Source organism: Molothrus aeneus, chromosome 19 (assembly GCF_037042795.1).
Source record: "Molothrus aeneus isolate 106 chromosome 19, BPBGC_Maene_1.0, whole genome shotgun sequence".
In the NCBI taxonomy this organism is placed as follows: domain Eukaryota; kingdom Metazoa; phylum Chordata; class Aves; order Passeriformes; family Icteridae; genus Molothrus; species Molothrus aeneus.
The window spans coordinates 4,598,370-4,618,204 of record NC_089664.1 but is presented as its reverse complement, the minus strand read 5'-3'; the positions used below and the strand labels follow the sequence as shown (position 1 = coordinate 4,618,204).

At 45.7% G+C, this 19,835-nt stretch overlaps 1 protein-coding gene across 1 annotated transcript in view; it reads left to right on the top strand.

The window, feature by feature from the left end:
- Window positions 1-19,835, top strand: part of BRINP1 (BMP/retinoic acid inducible neural specific 1) — a 93,035-nt gene that overhangs the window by 61,846 nt on the left and 11,354 nt on the right. The window contains exons 3-6 of the mRNA XM_066563156.1: window positions 1,227-1,417; window positions 8,682-8,851; window positions 10,108-10,213; window positions 17,608-17,844. Of these exons, the coding sequence (XP_066419253.1) occupies window positions 1,227-1,417; window positions 8,682-8,851; window positions 10,108-10,213; window positions 17,608-17,844 (704 nt within the window). The remainder of the gene's footprint in view (window positions 1-1,226; window positions 1,418-8,681; window positions 8,852-10,107; window positions 10,214-17,607; window positions 17,845-19,835) is intronic.

The window sequence follows — 19,835 nt, the reverse complement described above, 5'->3', positions numbered from 1 at the left end:
CAGACTGGGATGGGCAATGGGGAATGAACTCCTTGATTGGCTTTGATTGCCTGTGCAGCTTTTGCTTTATCTGCTGAACTGTTTATCTCAAGTCATGAGTTCTCTCACTTTCACCCTGCTGACTCTCCTCCTCTCTAGGAGGAGTGAGTGGCTCTGTGGGGCTGAGCTGCCAGCTGGGATTAAACCACAACACCTACAATTTAAATAAAATATTTGTTTAAACCCAAGTTACAGGAATGGGTGGATTAAAAGTGACAGAGGAGCCTGTGAGCTGATGATCTGGGAGATAGCTGAAGATAGAGCAGGTGCATTGTAGGAGAATGGGTATAAATAATATCCTCTCCTTTAAGGAAGGCTTTGCTCAATACTTTTTGAAAGACATTAATAGGTTTCTCATTTTTCAGGTGCTCAGCTGGTGATGTTTCAGAGGCCTGATTTTTAGATTGCAGGTGTGCAAGCTTTTCTCTAGGCATTTCCCTCTGTGTTGTTTTAAAATGGATACCTGCAATAAAGAACTGCTTTTGCAAACATTAACTTTATTTTTTATCCCAGTTGCTCTCAGTTTAAAAGCATGGATTTAAGAATCACTTTGGTTTTTTTTTCCTAAAACATGAACAAAACCTCCACTTTCATCCTGGACTCTGCTTGTATCTGAATCCATCCTTTTACATTGTTTACCTCAAAAATTGTTTTCCAAAATTCTCTTTTGCCATACTTACGGTGCTGAAAGATGAAGATGTTTGGAGAAAATGTATTTTCTTCAGCTTTGCTTTGCAAAAGCGTGCTAGGAAGGCTTGTGGGCATTAGAGATTTAGCAATGATCAGTTTGGGCTAGATCTGTGGTTGAGACCATTTGCTGACAGAGACCAGACTTTGCTGCTTTATGGAGAAATGAAAGACCCCAAAGTGTGGGAAGGTGAAGGAACCAGCTTGCTTTTATTTTAGGGCAGTCCAGCTCTCTGACAGACACCTCTGATGTCTCCAAGGGCGCCTCCTCACCAGCCTGATCCTTGTAGCATATGGTTATTGTGCAGTAATGTCTCACTTTTCCTCTTCTCCTCCCCATCCCCTCTGTCCAGCCTCGTGACCTCATGTGTGAATCCACATGGGGGGTGTCCAACAGCACTGGCCCCTTCTCCATCCTCCTCTCCTACCCCTGCTGACTCCCCCTGCCCCTCCAGACTGGAAGCCTCACCCCTGTTGTGTTTTCCTGTGTTGTGGCACAGGGAGTTTGCCCGTTGGAAGGTGAGGAACACAGCCATCGAGAGGAGGGACCTGCTCCACAACCCGCTGCCCCTGATGCCCGAGTTCCAGAGGAGCATCCGCCTGCTGGGCAGGAGACCCACCACGCAGCAGTTCATTGACACCATCATCAAAAAGTACGGCACCCACCTCCTCATCTCTGCCACCCTGGGAGGTAGGTGGCACCTGGGCTGGCTCTGGGGGTGGTATTGGAATATTTACCAATATAGCTGGATAGGACCTGCCTGAGCTTGTCTGGCCCTTGCTCCTGAACCAAATAGTGGTGTTTCACCCCACAGACACTTTTGGCTGCTGGGTGTGTCGTGTTTCACCCCACAGGCACTTTCGGCTGGCTGGGTGTGTGGTGTTTCACCCACAGACACTTTTGCCTGGCTGGGTGTGTGGTGTTTCACCCACAGACACTCTTGGCTGGCTGGGTGTGTGGTGTTTCACCCCACAGACACTTTTGGCTGCTGGGTGTGTCGTGTTTCACCCCACAGGCACTTTAGGCCGGCTGGTGTGTCGTGTTTCACCCCACAGGCACTTTTGGCTGGCTGGGTGTGTGGTGTTTCACCCACAGACACTTTTGGCTGCTGGGTGTGTGGTGTTTCACCCACAGACACTTTTGCCTGGCTGGTGTGTGGTGTCTCACCCCACAGGCACTTTAGGCCGGCTGGGTGTGTGGTGTTTCACCCCACAGACACTTTTGGCTGGCTGGTGTGTGGTGTTTCACCCCACAGACACTTTTGGCTGGCTGGTGTGTGGTGTTTCACCCCACAGACACTTTTGGCTGGCTGGGTGTGTGGTGTTTCACCCACAGACACTCTTGGCTGGCTGGGTGTGTGGTGTTTCACCCACAGACACTTTTGGCTGCCTGGGTGTGTGGTGTTTCACCCCACAGACACTTTGGGCTGCCTGGATGCTGCAGTGGGCACGTGGGGACAAGTCCAGGCCTGCAGGAGCTCTGGTGGTGCTGGGATGGAGCTTCCCCCCATAACAGGGGCTGCTCCTCAGGTTTCCCTCTGTGGAGAAGCTTTCAGGCCATGGTGAAGGAAAGGAGTCGGTTCTGATGGAGGGTTTGGATCCAGAGCTTTATTCTGGCCCTCAGGCCTCTGAATGCAGCACCAGCTCCAACAGAACTCCCTGAGCCCGTGGCTGCTGCTCCTTTAACCCCGGGGAGAGGGGCAGGGAAGGGGCAGGGAGGCACCAAGCAGGGACAGGAGGGGAGGGACAAAGGGACAAAGGACACTTGGATGGCCCAATGCCCCCCAGGGGTAGAGGGCATCCTTTGGATCTGCCAATCACTCAGTGCCCTTCTGGAATGCCAGGAGTGACAGACAGTGCTGGGAGGGGAAAGGAGAGGTGACTGACACACATGGGAGGGAATTATCAGGGGAGGGATCTGAGGTTTTGGGGTTAACCATGAAATCACAACACAACAGGGTGGTGAAGGCACTGGGCAGTGCTGGAAGTGTGTCCAGTTTGGCGGAGCAGGGGCTGTGGCAGAGGTGAGGGGAGCAGGGCATCTGTTGCTCCAGGACATGAAATAACGCAGACACTGGACTCTCTGAGGTAAAAAAGAGGGAAATTTAATTTCTGACTCCAACGTTTATAGATTTCCAAAAGTGACAGTGGGTTGGAGGGTGACAGTGCCACCTCTCCAATGACACTGGACAAACCAACAGTCCATCAAATTTCTCCTCTTCCATAAAAAAATGCAAAACAATAAGTTATTTACAGAAAGTGCGTGAGAAAGTTCATTGCAAGAATGTAAACATCAGAAGGCTTAGAAAATCTTAAAAAACCCAGGGTGACAGGCTGGTTTTCCCTGTTGTGAGGAAAAGCAGAGGGAGCTGGGCTATTCAGTCTCCAGAAGAGATGACTGAGTGGACACCTCATTAATAATTATCTAAAGGGGGGTGCCTTGAGCATGGATCAGGCTCATCTTGGTGGTGCCAGCCACAAGGACAAAAGGAACAGGCAGAAAGTGATACCCTGGAAGTTCCAGCTGAACGTGAGGAAGAATTTCTTGGGAACATTGGAACAAATTGCCCAGAGAGGGTGTGGAGTCTCCTCACAGAAGAAATTCCAGAACCAGCTGGATGCAGTCCTGTGCCATGTGCTCTGGGATGACCCTGTAGAGCAGGGAGGCTGGACCAAATACCCCAGTGTGGTCCTTTCCAGTCTGAACCACCCTGTGACTCTGAAAGCAGTGGGGGCACAGGCCAGGCTGCAGCTCCCCCTCCTGTCACGGACATCTTTTATGAAAATCTTTCCTTAGGATTTTTCCTCCTGAGAAGCTGAGAGGCCTCAGGAACAAAATGTAACCAATGGTTATCTGCTGCTGTGGAATGCAACAGGTGCATCTGGGATTGGTCTCATGTGGTTGTTTCTAATTAATGGCCAATCACAGTCAGCTGGCTTGGACTCTCTGTCTGAGACAGAAGCTTTTTTTATCATTCTTTTTCTATTCTATTCTTAGCTAGCCTTGTGATGAAATCCTTTCTTCTATTCTTTTAGTATAGTTTTAGTATAATATATATCATAAAATAATAAATCAAGCCTTCTGAAACATGGAGTCAGATCCTCATCTCTTCCCTCATCCTCAGACCCCTGTGAACTCCATCACACCCTCCCAAAGAGCCTTTGCCAATGAATTCAGAGTGTGAGGTGGGAGCTGCCCCTGTGCTGCTCTGACCCTGTGTGTGTCAGGAGAAACCCATCCCTCAGCTGGGCCACTGTCCTGCCAGCCCTGCACCACTGCCCTCAGCTTCACAACAGAACCTGCTCATCCCTCGTTTTCACAGGATGAAAACAAATGCAGGGGTGGGGGAAAAACATCCTTTCTTGCTGGAACTGGAGGAATTTTAAAGAGCTCCAGGAAAAGGGAGTTCAAGGAGTTGGGCAGGGAGCGTGAACAGAGGGGAAGAGATGGCCGGAAGGCTGAATGCATTAACATGGAGCAGACTTCTGGAAAAACAGCAGTTCAGTAAAATTCAAAATGTGTATGCAAGGGCTGCAGAGAGGTCTGTGTGTGCACAGAATGTGTCAGGGATGACATCAGAGAGAGCCCTGTAGGGCCATGAACTCCTGAGCAGGCGCTGCTGGTGGTGCTTCAGGAGCATTTGGAGGGGTGAAAATCAGCAGCTCCTATTGATGTTTACTCCTGGTTCTTTTTTCTGTATTATTTTCATGGCTCTCTTCCCCCTTTGGGGTGTGCCTTTCTTTCATTTAAATGCTTTTCTTCCAAGAACAACTACCTGTGAGAAGGATTCTGCAGTGGTAAAGGCTCAATTTTACTTCAAAATTTGTTGTTGTTGCTTTTTCTAACGTGCCTCACCTCCAGCCTTGCCACATTGCTGTGTTTGTAGTGAACTTTGAGGAATTTCTGGCCATCTGTCTGTTCCCAGAGCATTGTGCAGACACTGGGATGAGATTAGATGTGAGCATATGATTCATGCACAAATTAGGTAGGTAGCTAAATTGGCACAGTTCCCCAGAAGTCCAGTGGCCTCTGGTGTGGTGATGTCCTTCAAAGATCCTTGGGCTGCTCTTCCAGTCCAGGCACCCAAACAAGTCCATTCCATCAGCAAGAGATGTGAGACAAAGGAGGTTTCCAAGCATTGAAGAGCATAAGTGACTGCTTTCTTCAGGCCTTAATGAAGTCTAGGTAAAGATAAACTGCTTTTTATTGAGGAATTCACTTTTCAAGACCGTGTTTTACAGAGCCCAAGACAGCCAAGTAGAGATTTTTATATCTTCTTTTTTGCTGGTTTACTTTTTTCCCATTGACATTCCTCTTTTTCTTGCCACTCACATCCATGAAAATTCAAAATAAGAAAGACCTTTGATGGTAAAATATATTTTTAATTTTGCCTGGCTGAGGTTGTAAATTATTCACAGGAGCTTGTTTCTTCCCCTGATTTTACAACACAACAACTTTAAATATGCAGAGACTCATAATGAGAACTGGTGTTGGAGGGGAGCACTAAACACCCCACCAGCCCTGAGCATGGTGGGGAGAAAACGAGGATTTATCTTGGCAATGGCAGGGAAAATGCAGACGGAGCTGGGCATGCATTATGCACGGAGGACACGTTCTAATCTCAGTCTGGGGGCTAAACAAGAGCTCTGGGACATTAAAGCAGCCATGACCTGGCTCTCCCAGGAGCTGGTGTCTCTCCAGCAGAGCTGCAGGCAGTTCTGCTCTGGGTTATGGCTGTTTGTGGCTCAGCCTGGTGTCTCAGGAGGTGGCAGAGAGTGACAAACACACAGGAAATGGGCTGGCTTTGAAATGCCAGCTGCTGCTCAGCCCCCAGGAGGGTGGGACATGGAGCAGCACCTGAACGCTGCAGTTTTCACACCTGGACACAGGAGGAACAGCTCTGGTGCCTTTCAAACCTGCAGGGCAGCCAGTGAAAACCCAGCTCTGCTCCAGCCTGCTTGTGACAAAGGCACTGGTGAAGGGTCACTTTGAGGGCATCCATGCTCTGGGATGGAGCACACAGAGCTGAGAGTCAATTTTCAGGAAAATCCCTCAAGGAAAAACAACTTTGAACATATCATTCACTTAATTAAAGGAGAAATTAAGACTTAATAATGCAGGAAAATTCTGTTAACCTCTCTTGATCCAAGAGTTGCTTTCCCATGTGACCCCTCCATGGGGATGCTGTGCTTTTCCAGCTCTGCACAGAGCTGCACAGAATAGGTTTCCAGCAGCAGTGTCCCTGCTCAGCACTCCTTAGTCCTAGGGACAGCACTGCTCCTTCAGGAAAAAGCATCATCACTCATGGACTTCTCTGTTTTCTTCCTTTGGAGGAAAAAAATGACAACTTTTGTAGGGAAATCACTAATCCTCACTGCTCCAGAGAACAGATTCTTCTCCTTCTCCTTCTCCTTCTCCTTCTCCTTCTCCTTCTCCTTCTCCTTCTCCTTCTCCTTCTCCTTCTCCTTCTCCTTCTCCTTCTCCTTCTCCTTCTCCTTCTCCTTCTCCTTCTCCGTGCCTGGTTCATGTTGTGTAGGGACCAAATCCAAGAGGAGATCTGCTGGTGATGTGACAGCAGTGCTGCTGCCTGATGTGATTCCACCCAGGCTTCCTGCCTGCCCCCTGGCCAAGGATTCCAGCCTCAGCATTCCTCTAGTGAAAATGAGCCAGGCTGGAATGAAAAAATCCTGATTTTTGTGCCTTGGCTGTTAATATAAGGCATGTTTTTTCCCAGGAAAGTTGTTTTTTTTCCCCAGTTATTGGTGCAATTGATGAAGAGTTGATGGCTGTGCATCACTGCTGAGGGGAGAATTATCCCAGACCTTCCTTCTCCTGCCACAGCCTCACAAAATGGTGGTGAAACAACATTTCTCATTTCTCTCTGCTGCATCTCCTTGCAGTGAAATGCTTTTGTTACATGAGAACGGAATTTTGATCCAGAACTTCTGGCTCAAAATACACTTTCCCACTGATCCAGCCTCTTCAGCGGCAAATGAGTTGCTTCATAAAAATGACAAAATTCCTTCAAATCCCCCTGAAAAACACAAAGAGACGAAACTCAAAAATGCATTGAGTGGTCAGTGCAGTGACCACTGCTCCTCACATTAATCACAGACATTTTATTTATCCCCTGTGCCTCGCTGGCTGTTTGCTGTGTTCACCTGTTGTGTCTCATCAGATCCAGGGAGTTCAATCCTCTGGAAGATGGATTGACTTTGTTTGTGTGGACAGAGCCTGATGTGGCAGAGCCTTGATCCCTGCCAAGGTCTCCTCACAAGCTCAACACATGAAAATGGTAATGGTGATAAAGGAAATCAAAGCTGGTCATTTTCCAGGGAAAGTGCTTTTGTAAGAGGTAACAGTGCCATCATTGTTGCCACCACAGCTTTGATAGTGGTCGAAGGCTAGTCTGTTATTTTAAACAAAATATTAAAGACAAAGTTTTACATGCTTAACTTCTCCACTTAGGTCCTGCAAAACTAATTAAAAGATTTCAACTGATCAATTATTTTGATGAAAAGTACCTTCTTTCCACAAAAAAAGAAAAAAAAAAGTGAATTTTTCATCTCAAAGCCAAAGGCTGAATACTCAACACAACTATTGCTTGAAAAACTGAAATCTAATAAAAATATTTTGATTTTCCACCAGAATATTTTTGGTTTGTTTTCAGGCATTTGGCTTTCAGATAAAAGCTGGAAAATTTCCAGGGAAAGTGAGAGGGAGGGCTTACTGGGATTTGGGGTTATTTTTTTCATATATGAAATAAAAGAAATAATTTGGATGAATCAAATTGTTTTACCTTGTAAGAATTTTAAAGAAAAGTAAGTCCTTGTTCTCGTAAAAAAAATATGCAAAGATGATGAAAAGTGAAATATTTTTTGGCCTTGAAAGCAGTGGTACATATTTTTTGGACTATGCTATCACTGCCAGAGGCAGTGTATTCATCAGTGGTTCATCTATCAAATCAGAACAAGCACCATTCTTCTCATTAAGAGAGTTATGTAGAAATGGCACATTCCTCCCCTAATTGTGTCTTCTCTTCATTTATTAAAATCCATGTTTCACATGTTAAGGATGCAGGATGGCATTCCACCTTTTAAGACTTCTCACAATGCCAGCCTTTTGTTAAGAATGGACTGGATTTTAATGTGTCTCACCCAGCACAAATTGAATTATTAGGTAAATCGTCCTTCTCAGCTGCATGTCCTTTTCAGACCTGTTTTGTTACATTCAGGTCTCTGCTGATGTTTATCAGTTCTTAACTGCTTCTCTCCCAGATTCTCTGAGCTTACAATTTCAAAATCACCTGCTTTTGTCCCTTATCTTGTATGGTATTTTCACTCTTTACTTATATTCCCTGGATGAGACTCTGGGAGAGGAAAGAAGGCAGCAAGGGTGGTTAGTTCAAATTAACTTATTTGCTTTTCCTCTGATTAATTCTCTTTACTCATCCCCTTCCCTCTCCCCTTTTGCAATGCCACTGGGAGCTGAAGAGGTCCAAGTAACATTTGTTTGTCCACTGTACCTACCTGCACACTGTGTTCTGCTTGCAGTCATCATCCATCCCCTCCAGAAGTCAGGTCAGACAGAGACTTGCACAAAGTGAGATCTTCTCCTCTCAGGTGTGCATCACTCTAGAGGCACTGCCTACAGGGAGAACGTGCTTCAGGTGGGACAGATGGGCTGAATCCTTTGTGGCAAAGCTCTGCTGGTTAAAAAATGTCCAAAATGTTGTCTACTCAATTCAGTGGAGCTGCTTTACTTGTCTGGTGGACTCGGCCTTGCTGTCTGAATAGAGGAGGAGGTTTCTCTATGTCCTCCTATGATGCTGGTGAGGAAGGGTGGATTCCTCCAAGAGTGCTCTAGGTGTGGGACTTTTCTTTCTTTAGGTGCAGTAGATGACACCATTTTCTCCCTGCTTGCAGCCTGAAATCTCCTTTTCTCTCTGCTGCAGGAGAGGAGGCCTTGACCATGTACATGGACAAAAGCCGCCTCGACAGAAAGTCAGGAAACGCCACCCAGAGCGTTGAAGCTTTGCACCAGCTCGCCTCCTCCTACTTTGTAGATCGTGATGGCACCATGAGGAGACTCCATGAGATCCAAATCTCTACAGGAGCAATCAAGGTACCACATCCTGCCTTAGGAAGAAGGAAAAGATTGTCTGCCTTGTTTGGATTCTCTAGGGATTTGGGGCAGGGCTTTGCCAGTCTGGTGTCTTCTTTGAGCACAAGTTGTTTTATTCCCAGGGTTAGGTTGTTGGCTCTTATTCAATTGAAGAATTGATTTCCCCAGGGTCACCAATGTCTGGAAAGAGGTGAGCATTCAGTGTGGTGATTGTGTAGGACAGGAGGCTTTCACTAAATGTGACAGTGACTTCTGGAAGGGAGAGAGGGACAGAGGACCCAGATCAGTGATGGAGGTTGGAAGGGAAAGGCAGGTCTGTGAAATGAACAGCCCTGTGCCACCTAGGAGTGTTTGTCTCCTGGGGGTGTAAGGCTGCAAAACATCTCTCAGCTGAATTTACAAGAAATGGTGAAAAACTCAGTGTGGCATTACTGAGGCTTCTGGAATGAAACGGACTGAGAGACAGCTTGGGGGTTGCAGCAGGAAGGAAGGGAAGCTGCTCAGAGAATACAAAACAGGGAAAATGGCTCTGCAAAGGCTGCCTTCTCTGAAAGCAATCATCCTACACTGGGCAGGGATTTTATTGTTGCTGAGTTCACTCCAGGGAAGGTGATGTGGATGGAGTCGTCATTGTTAGCCATTTCTGAAAGGTTTCAGCTCTCGTTATTGTTCTGTGCTGTCTCATGGCTGAGGCTGTTCCCTTCTGGATGGGAAATTGTATTGAGATATTGAAACAGTGACAGCAGATAATCACCCGTGGTGAATTCCAGGAGGGCAGGAAACCAACAGCAACAGCACTGCAGGTCATCTGTGCCTCCATCCATCCTCAGCACAGGGCTGCCGTTCACATCTGTTGTGGGAGCACCAGGCACCACTGTGGGCTGGCAATCCATCTCTGTTTCTTGCTTTCCAATAAGAGAAACCAGGGAATAATTCCTCTACAGGCTTCTGATGTTCTCCAGTGGAGATCCTCTGTGAGAAACATCAGTCTGCAGGATCCCATTGCCAAGCCCAGAATAACCTGAGGTACCCTAAAGAAAGCAGCCGCAATTCCTTCTGATTTTTTCAGCTTGAGACTGCACCAAACATTAGCAGTGTCTTGCAGGATGGGGCATTTTTCCCCAATTAGGGAGGATGTGTTTTGGCTTATACCAGCCCGTGACAAGGAGTCCTTGAATTAAAAGATTTAAAAAGCCTGGGGAAGGTGTGGTGCTGCAGTCAAAGGGAACATTCTCTCTTTTCTGCATCCTCTGTAGGTAACAGAAACTCGGACCGGCCCCCTGGGCTGTAACAGCTACGACAATCTGGACTCTGTGAGTTCTGTCCTTCTGCAAAGCACTGAGAGCAAACTCCACCTGCAAGGTAGGGCCCAGGGACCAGGGAGTGGGGTGGAAATGGGACAGGAGTGCCTTTTTTCTGAGCCTTTCCCCCTCTTCTCTTTGCTGTGATTCTGCTGTGTCTGGAAGTTCCCTGCAGCTTCACACGAGGTTCAGCTGAGCAGAGCTAGGGCTGACCCCAATGAAGTGTCTCTCTCTGCTGCTGAATTTTGATGGACTTCTGTGTATGATACACACACCAACATTAAAAAAAAAAAGTGACCTCTTCCATCAGTATAGAAGGAGAATTCTGCCCACGTCTCTCCATCCCTCCCAAACTGCTGATTTGTGTAAGAGGTTTGCAGATCAGCTTTTGGGGCTCTCTAATGACCATAATCTTTGGGAAAAGTCACTGAGGTTTTATTTGGATGCTAGAAGCCATGGCTTCAGTCCCAGATGGGGAGCTAGTCCAAAAGTCAACAGATAGAGGTCATGGCTGAATTAATAAATAAATACATGCTGGTTAGCAAGAAGTCAACTTCAGTAGAAGGAGGAAATTCACTGGGCATGTAATTCATGAAGGTTATTCCCAAGTTTTTGACAAAATAAGGAAATGTGGGATTTAATTGCTCATTTGCCCAGATGGTTTTATTTCTCAAATCCTTGTACTTGCACAAATTTTAATTTTTCAGATGAATGGGCTACATTACATCTTCTGCTTTGAGTATAATTTGGCAAGTGCTGTTTTAATCTTTGGTTTCACAGAAACTGGGTTTCATTTACCAAGTAATGTTGTGGATATAATATTATTGTTGTTATTATTTGCCTTTAAAAATAATATGCAGGTTGTTTTCACTATGGCAGTGATTATCCAAATCATTGAGTTCTGGTTCTTAGCTAATTAACAATAAGCAGTTTGAGAGGGTTTTACACTGTGATGATAGCTGCTGGTAATGAAAACCCAAGGATGACACATGAGATAAGTGGGGAAGCAGCTAAATCAGCAGGCAGCTCGGGTTATAGGCAGACAAGTGGGTAAATCAATAGGCTGCTATTGGTTATCTGATCCTACAAGAGAGGAGATAAACCAAGGGAGGGGGAAGGAGGTGGAGGAAGAGGGAAAAATTAGGAGACAGAGGGGATGAGGCTGTGGTCTTTGATGGGAGCAGACAGAGAACCTTGGGGGCCAACCACACGTGGGTTTCATGGAGCTCCATGGCTGAACCCAGGCAAAGGAGACAGCGAGGGAAGGGAGGAAGGCAGGAGCTCTTCCTAATGGAACAAAGTGACCTTTACAGCTCCACCTGAGTTTTCTACCTAATCTGGAGTGTGGTTCTTGGGATAATTACCCAGGATCCTTCCTCTGCTCTGAGAGGCCTCATTCCAAATTAGTCACAGGGCTGCAGCAGGTAATGGATCGTGACCAAGTCTCCTCTGATCTGATTAGCAGCCGAGCATGAGCTGCTGACAGAAATCCATGTTCCTGCCTTTGTGTCACTCCAGCTCTCAGCCTGGCTCAATAAAAGAGCAGCTTCTTTGTGACAGGGAGAATTTCTCTGTCTGAACTTGCTGCTGCCCAGCCCTGGGACTTGGGCTTTCAAAGCTGTGCCTTTCAGGAGAGACAGGGTGGAATGTGGCACTGATTGCCCTGCTCTGGTTGGCAAGGTGGTGATTAGCCAAAGGCTGACTCAGTGCTCATGGTGGTCTTTTCCAACCTAAATGATTCCATGAACCCATGTAGGGTTGGGTTTGGGCAGGTTGATTTTGGGGGAGGATAGTGCAGGGTGTCTGGTGCTGCACTTGGTGTTACTGGGACAAAAAATAATCACTAATTTATAAACCAGTATCCTTGTGGGCCCAGCATGCATGACATGTTCTGGAGTACCTATATACATATATATACACAGTGTTTGTCACAGAATGTCCCCCTTTTTCCCAGCACTCCCTGGAGCAGGATCCCTGTGGTGATGCAGGGCAGGGTACCAGCAGCTCTACAGCAACCTGTTGGGAAAGGGGGATTTGTGTTCCCTGGCCAGAAATTGGAAAATTTGACTAAAAAAAAAGGCAACATTTTGAAGAATTTCAGGAACTCCAAATTTCAGAGGCATGGCTTGTTGTATCAATACTGTTACTGACAGTATATGTCAATATTGGAGCATAGCACTATCTCAGTGAGGTACAATCCTTCTATGCTGTTCCAAACTGTGCAACAATAAACAGGAAATGTTGCATATCAGGTCATTTTCTACATCAAATATGGTCATATATTATTATACTATTCATAATGCCTGTTGTATGCAACACTTATATAGTATTAAATATATTAAATATATTAAATTTCAATACTTAATATTATATTGTCATATATGTGTAAATACCCTTATACATATTATATTATACATCTATAACTACATAAAGAGATTTATTATATACCTGCATAGCATATATGATAACATAACATTAGAATTTACATTAAAATTACTATTAAAGCTTTTTCCAAGATGGAAAGAACAGTAATGGCAACACAAAACATTTCAAATTTTCACTGCAGTGAAATGAGGGAGTATGAAAAAATACATTTAGAAAGTGAAAAGTGCTTTTGGAGTCAACATGCTTTCACAAAATGCTTCAATGGAACTGCATTTTCAACAGAGAACTCTTCTGTGGAAAATGTTTCAAATAGCTCTAATTTAGAGCTGGGAAAATTTACCTCTTTTAATGCAGGAAGCCTTTTATATACAGTCTAAAGCCAAACATCTATCTCTAATAGTTTTTCTGGGTGAATTAAGGACATGTTCCCTTGTCAGATACTTCATATTCTGCCTGTAGTTATCTAAGATAAACCTATACCAAATCTGTGCTGCCCTTCATTTTTAAAGAGGAACTTCATGCTTTACAAAGTGGCAGAATTCCTCCTCTGATCAATAAATTCCCTAAAAAACTAAGATATCCAAGTCAGCAGCAAACTTTCCTTGTGCATCTGTTATCAGCTCCTGAGGCTGCTCTTGGGGATGAGCCCATTCCTTGTGCCCCCTGGCTTGGATTGAGGGATTCTCCCCATGGGGATGGTCCAAAATCCCAATTTTTAAGACTAGATTGCTTCTCTTCTTGGCTGCTGACTTGAGATTGTTTCATCAGTAGACAGCAGTGCAAGATTGAATATATAAGACAGTAGTGAAAGATTGAATATATATATATATATATATTTAATGTTTGCAATATCCAAATAACTTTCTTAGAGAACAGCACAGCATTTGGGATATTTTATTATTTTATTAGGGTTGTGGCTGGCAGCAGGGCTTTCCCTGCTAGCACAAACTGCTCAGTGGTGCTGTTATATTCCTTGGGATTACAGCTTTCCTGCTTTACAGGTAGCAACAGAAGCACCCAGGGCAGTGGTCTCAAAAGATTGATGCTACTTGTGCTTTCCTGACAACCATAACCCACTGAATTCCAGGAATATTGAGTCCCTGGGCATGGGATAGAGCTACACATGAAAGAGAGGATGCCAGGATCATCTGGATGAGGTGTTGCTGCTGGCACAGAGCTTGTAAAATCTCTTGTTGATATCCAATCACAGAGGTGCTCAGAACTAAAGCAAAAAAATTCAAATGAATAAATTGATATGTATATAATTGATATGAAAAAAATTGATATGCCCTTGTCTGGGGATGATGAGGAATCTGTGAATATTTTCATGTATATATATATAAAATACTTCTGTGGAAAGAGGCACAGCTGTATTTCAGCTGTGAAATTTCTGGTTGAGCACCAGAAATTTCAGCTGTAAAGTTTCTGGTTTCTTCTGGAAGAAACCAGAACCAGAACCAGAAGCACTGGTTTCTTCCACAAGGAAATTCCAGGCTGGAAGATGTGAGTCACCTGCAATCCCAGCAGCCTGTTTAGAGTCAGGGGTTGTGTTTGGAGTGTGCACACTGGTGCTCCATGAGTGTCTGGGTTTGGGTGTCACTCGTGCAAACACAGCCCTGAGTGTGGGCTTCTTGTCAAATGCTTCAGGCAACTGGTGGGTTCCAGCAAAACTGCTTTTCTGATGAAATTAAGTATTTATATCAGTGTTCTGTTGAGTTGGTGCTAAGTGTACAGAAGTCTGATTGCCCCTTAAACATTATATTATTTCTTACAAGAGGATATTTTCCTGGAAATGTTATTTTTTTTCAGAAATCATGAGTCTTATGGGCAAAAAGAGAGGATCCATGTGAAACACTGCAGTGTTAAAACATGTTGTGTTTTGGAGATTACAGGGTATTCACACCTCTGCATGTGCTGGAATGCACAGTGGATCTCCCTTGCAATGGGAGGTGCTTTCCTCGAAACTTCAGTTGCTTTTTTCACCCCTATTCCCCGCAGAAAAAAAATAAATTTAAAATCTCCAAAGCCAGGATCATTTGTAGCTGGGACCAAACACCTTGTTGTGCTTTATCCAAGTTCAAATTCAAAGAGAAACTATGGAGAGCTTAAGAGCCTGGGGTAATTTGATCATATTCAAAGAGCCAGAGCAGGTTGCTCCTCCATGAAGCAGAGTGGAAAATGTGTTCATGGGACTTGGACCATGAATGAAGAGTCAGTGCACATCAAGAAGTCCAGCTCTGCTCTCATGTGAGCTTGAAAGCTCAGTGAGTACAGCTGCCTTCAGGCTCTCTGGTCCCTTTTGTGGATCAGTTCTCCAACAGCACTGCGCTTTCATTCCACCCTGAAAGAAAGTTTGGGATCCTGGCAGGTGGGTCACTAAGATCAGTGTGAGGATTTGGCAAGGGACCATCCCTCTGTAGTGGTTGTTTCAGATAAATCATAGAATTCCAGAATGGGATTGGAAGGGACCTTAAAGCTCATCCCATCCCACCCCTGCCATGGCAGGGACACCTCCCACTGTCCCAGGCTGCTCCAAACCCTGTCCAGCCTGGCCTTGGGCACTGCCAGGGATCCAGGGGCAGCCACAGCTGCTCTGGGAACCTCTACCAGGGCCTCATCTCCCTCACAGGGGAGAATTTCTTCCTAATGTCAAATCTAAACCTACTCTCTTTCAGTTTAAAGTCACTCCCCTTTGTCCTATCATTACAATCCCTGGAAGAGGCTGAGCTTCAGGACTTCCTGAAGACAGCAGGAAGAAATCTGAGCTTCTTGTTGAGACACGTCTCAGAAAAGACCAAAGGCACCTCAAAATAATGATCCTCTGCAGGCCAGTTTTGAGGTGTTTGCAGGGATGCTGTCCTGGTCAGCTCTTTATGTGCTCCTTCCAGTCCACAACAGCAATGCAGAAAAGGCAGCAGGATCTATGCAGAAGTGTCCCTGGGCTGGAAATCCTTCCCTGTGCAAGTGTCACAAACACATTCCCAGCTGGAGGGTGCTCCAAGCTCACCCTGCCTGGAGGCTACCAGTGGGGTCAGGCAGAGGGGCAGCTTGGTGCCACCAGGCACAGGGGCAGGGGAACCAGGGCTCCCCGTGCCTTCCACAGCCTCCTGAGCCCCCAAACCTGCTCTTCCAGAGGGACCTCATTAAGGCTGAGGTGCTTCTATGGATCCAAATGCAAAAGGGTAATGGGGGTCCCAGGGTCACCGCCTGCTGTTTTCCTCTTGTCTGAGGTGAGCACAACCCATCAGAGACGGGCCTGCACTCCTGAAAGGGGTCACAACCCTTTTTGCCATTCCTGCATGCTCTCATCCTCTGAATTATTGTCTGATTTTCATTCCACTCCAGTGAGCTGTCAGGCATGGCTCTGGTAATGCAGCGCAGCAGAAGCACAAACAGATGGGGGATTGACCCGCGTGCCTCCATTGCACCGCAGCTCAGCACTGCCACAAACTCCTCACACTGCCACTCCAGACCTGCCCTCTTCCAAGGGGGTCCCTGTCAGGACCCAGGACATTCCTCTGGCTGCCCTGGGGGATTTGAGACCCTGGCAGGGGGCTCAGAGACCTTGGCACAGAGTCAAAACCACCTGTGCCTTCGATTTTAGCCCATGGAAACAATTACCAACTTTGTGTGAGGAGTTACAAGCCACAAGGGTTTGAGTAGAATGATAGTTAATGTGTTACAGGGTGAAAAAGTAGAATTTTGGGGATTTAGAATGGGGGTTCAAGAGGCAAGATGGAGGAATCTGGGCATGTCCTGTCCTTCTTCTTCTTCTTGTCCTTCATCTCCTGCTGTGATGGTGGCACTTTTGGATTGGTTTAGAGCAGAGACAGACTGTCTAACATAGGTGATAGGTATCAGAAAATTATTGTAAATAAAGCACACGTAGTTCTTAGTATAAAAAGTTAACACCACCCTGAGGGCAGGGACTGTGCCACAACCTGACCTGCTGGACAGATCTCAGCAGGTCAGAGAAAGACTGTGATAGATAAGGAAAAATAAACAACCTTGAAAAGCAGAACCGAGGAATCTCAACTTCTTCTTCGGTCATGGGGCTGGGAAAAAAGAGACTCTTTAATACCTTGGGGGTCATCTCAACCACAGAAACCTGAGAGGTCCCTGGAAGGTTTGGGGTTATTGTCCCCTGCCTCGTGCTCCACAGACACTGACAGGGGCTGACAGGCAGCACTGGCCAGGTAGAAGCAAACAGCTGGGAATCCTCAGGGAGATCTGCAGGGAGTCTGGAGGAGGACGGGATGGAAAACCACACACACTGTGCACAGGGCAAACATTGAAACTGTTATTGCATCTCTGGTACCTGAGCAAAGGGGCACTTACACTGCTGCCTGCACAGATGGATGCATACACAAACACTTGCCATGCAGGAAGGGACAAGGGGATAGATCTCCCTGCTAATGTAAGTCTGCCAAGCAACACTGAAATCATCGGCACTAAATCCATTTGCACTTTTATAGGATTTGGCAAGTAGCCTTCCTAGCAGGGAGCAAGCTGTGAAGGCTCAGGTACCCAACTCCTGTATTTATGCTGTGGGAGCTGGGCACTTAACTCTGAAAGGGGCTTTTATAAATCCCCTCTTGTGGTATTTTCCTTTCTTCTGTTTTCTGTTCCTTCTTATTTTCCCTTTCAGTGTGTATTTCCCTTTTTTTCTGTGGAACCAAACCCATTTAGCATCTCTCTAAACAGGTCAGAGCAGCATAATGCTCATTGCTTCTGAACTAGCACTTAGTTTCAGGACACAAAAAACACCACACCTGGGAATAAGGGAGGCTTTGCAATCAGGGCCTTGTACTGTACTGGGATCTGGGAATGGGATGAAAGGGTTTTGGGGAAGGAGAAGTTTCTTGTCACCCTTCTCCTGCCCATAGGAGATGGGCTCTGTTCTCAGCTAAATCACTACTGTTCCTTCCTTATTCATGACAGCTTTTAATTCTTCACCATAACTTTCTCAAACTGTTAAAGAAACGTGTTTTGAAAAGAGCAACAAATGCCTGAAATTACTTTTTTATTTACTTTTATTTTCCTTCCATAACCCTGTTGTTCTCTCTCCAGGCCTCCAGATCATCTTCCCTCAGTATTTACAAGAGAAGTTTGTCCAGTCTGCCTTGAGTTACATCATGTGCAATGGGGAGGGCGAGTACATCTGCAGGGACAGCCAGTGTGGCTGCCAGTGCTCCGAGGAGTTCCCGCAGTGCAACTGCCCCATCACCGACATCCAGATCATGGAGTACACCCTGGCAAACATGGCCAAGACCTGGACAGAAGCCTATAAAGATCTGGAGAATTCAGGTAACTGACCAAAGCTTGCTTTTTCAATTTGTGGCAGGTTACAACCTGGTGAAAACCTTTTATTCCCTCAGTATAATGCTCTAGTTTGGCTAAAAAATAGAAGATTTGAACCCAAACCCAGGATCTCAGTCTTGAAAGTCTTACCCTTTTTTCCTCTATTAAACACACAGACAGGAACACACACCACACATGGAATTATGTGTACAGGGATATTTTCTGTGGAAGTATATGTTTGGTTAAAAATCTGATTTTTCAGACCAAACCATCTCCAAATCTCCCTTTTAATAGTTTTACAGAGAAAATTCCACAGTATGAATGATGCAGAAATTGCTTTTCAGATTTGAATGAATACTTTATTTTGCTTTGGTGAAAGCAATTCAGAGGGAGAAGAGCACACAGGCCAGATGACGCCTCCTTTGAGGCAGGGAGAAGAAGGGAAAATGATTCCTCTGTCCTGCAGGGCAATGTTCCCTGCTGCTGGGAACATTTATCTTTCCCACTTTCTCCCCAGGTGAAGCTGGGGGTGTCAGCACAGTTTGTTCTGTGTTGGTGATGGTAGTGGGAGTAGTTTACCCACAGTAGGTGTGTTGTACTCACAAGATACACACTCCCGAGGGCTTGAGGTAGGAAAGAGCAAGACTTTCAGTGAATCCTCTCCTTTAGCAAGTGGCCTGTCTGCCCTGAAACCACACAGGCACCAAGCAGAACTTCATCAGGAGCCTGTCCTTGTGCTGACTCTCATCTTTCAGTCTTCATCAGCCACTTTCAGACACATTTTCTTTAATGATTATTGTCACAACTGCCCAGATCTCCATGTCAGGAAGAAAACTGTGAGAAAATGACCATCTAGCTCAATTCAAGAGGAATCCTTCATAAGTTTTATTTCTTTCTTCATGTTGAATGCCACCTTAATCCCTTTAAAGGCTGAAATGCAGTAGCCTGTGTGACTGTGTTCACAGGGGTCCAAGGATGAGGGAAGAGATGAGGATCTGACTCCATGTTTCAGAAGGCTGATTTATTATTTTATATTATATTAAAACTATACTAAAAGAATAGAAGAAAGGATTTCATCAGAAGGCTGGCTAAGAATAGAAAAAGAAAGAATGATAACAAAGGATTGTGGCTTGGACAGAGAGTCCGAGCCAGCTGGACTGTGATTGGCCATTAATGAGAAACAACCACATAAGCCCAATCCCAGATGCACCTGTTGCATTCCACAGCAGCAGATAACCATTGGTTACATTTTGTTCCTGAGGCCTCTCAGCTTCTCAGAAGGAAAAATCCTGAGGAAAGGATTTTCCATAAAAGATGTCTGTGACAAGCCTGTGACGTTTCCTCAAAGGTCTGTGGAGGATTTGCTTCACACTTCAACACGTGGCCCCTGCTGGTGTTTGTGCTGCTGCACAGGTCCTTATGTCCCACTCATGCTGTCACCCTGGTGCTCAAGCAGCCAGAGCAGCCAGGGTGGGAGTCAATGGCCCAAGGTTAATGCCCACCTTGACCAGATCCCCCCAGGTACCCTGGGGAGCCACAGGGCTGGGCAGTTCCAGGGGCAGGTCACCAGCTAGCAAGGTCAGATGTGTTCTGTGAGTTTCTGTGGGTTCATGGATGGGCTGGGTGTGGTGTTGGGAGGGTCGCCAGGATGAGGTGAGAGATGAGAATTTGACTCCATGTTCTGAGAAGGCTGATTTATTATTTTATGATATATTATATTAAAAGAATGCTATACTAAACTATACTAAAGAAAGAGAAAGGACACATCAGAAGGCTTAACAAGAACGATAATGAAAGCTCATGACTGACTCCTCAGAGTCCAACACAGCTGGCTGTGATTGGTTATTAATTAAAAACAATTCACATGTTTGGATAAACAATCTCCAGACCACATTCCAGAGCAGCAAAACAGGGAGAAGCTGAGGCTTCTTATCTTGCCAGGAGAAAAAATCCTGGTGAAGGGATTTTTCAGAAAATATCATGGTAGCAGGATGGAT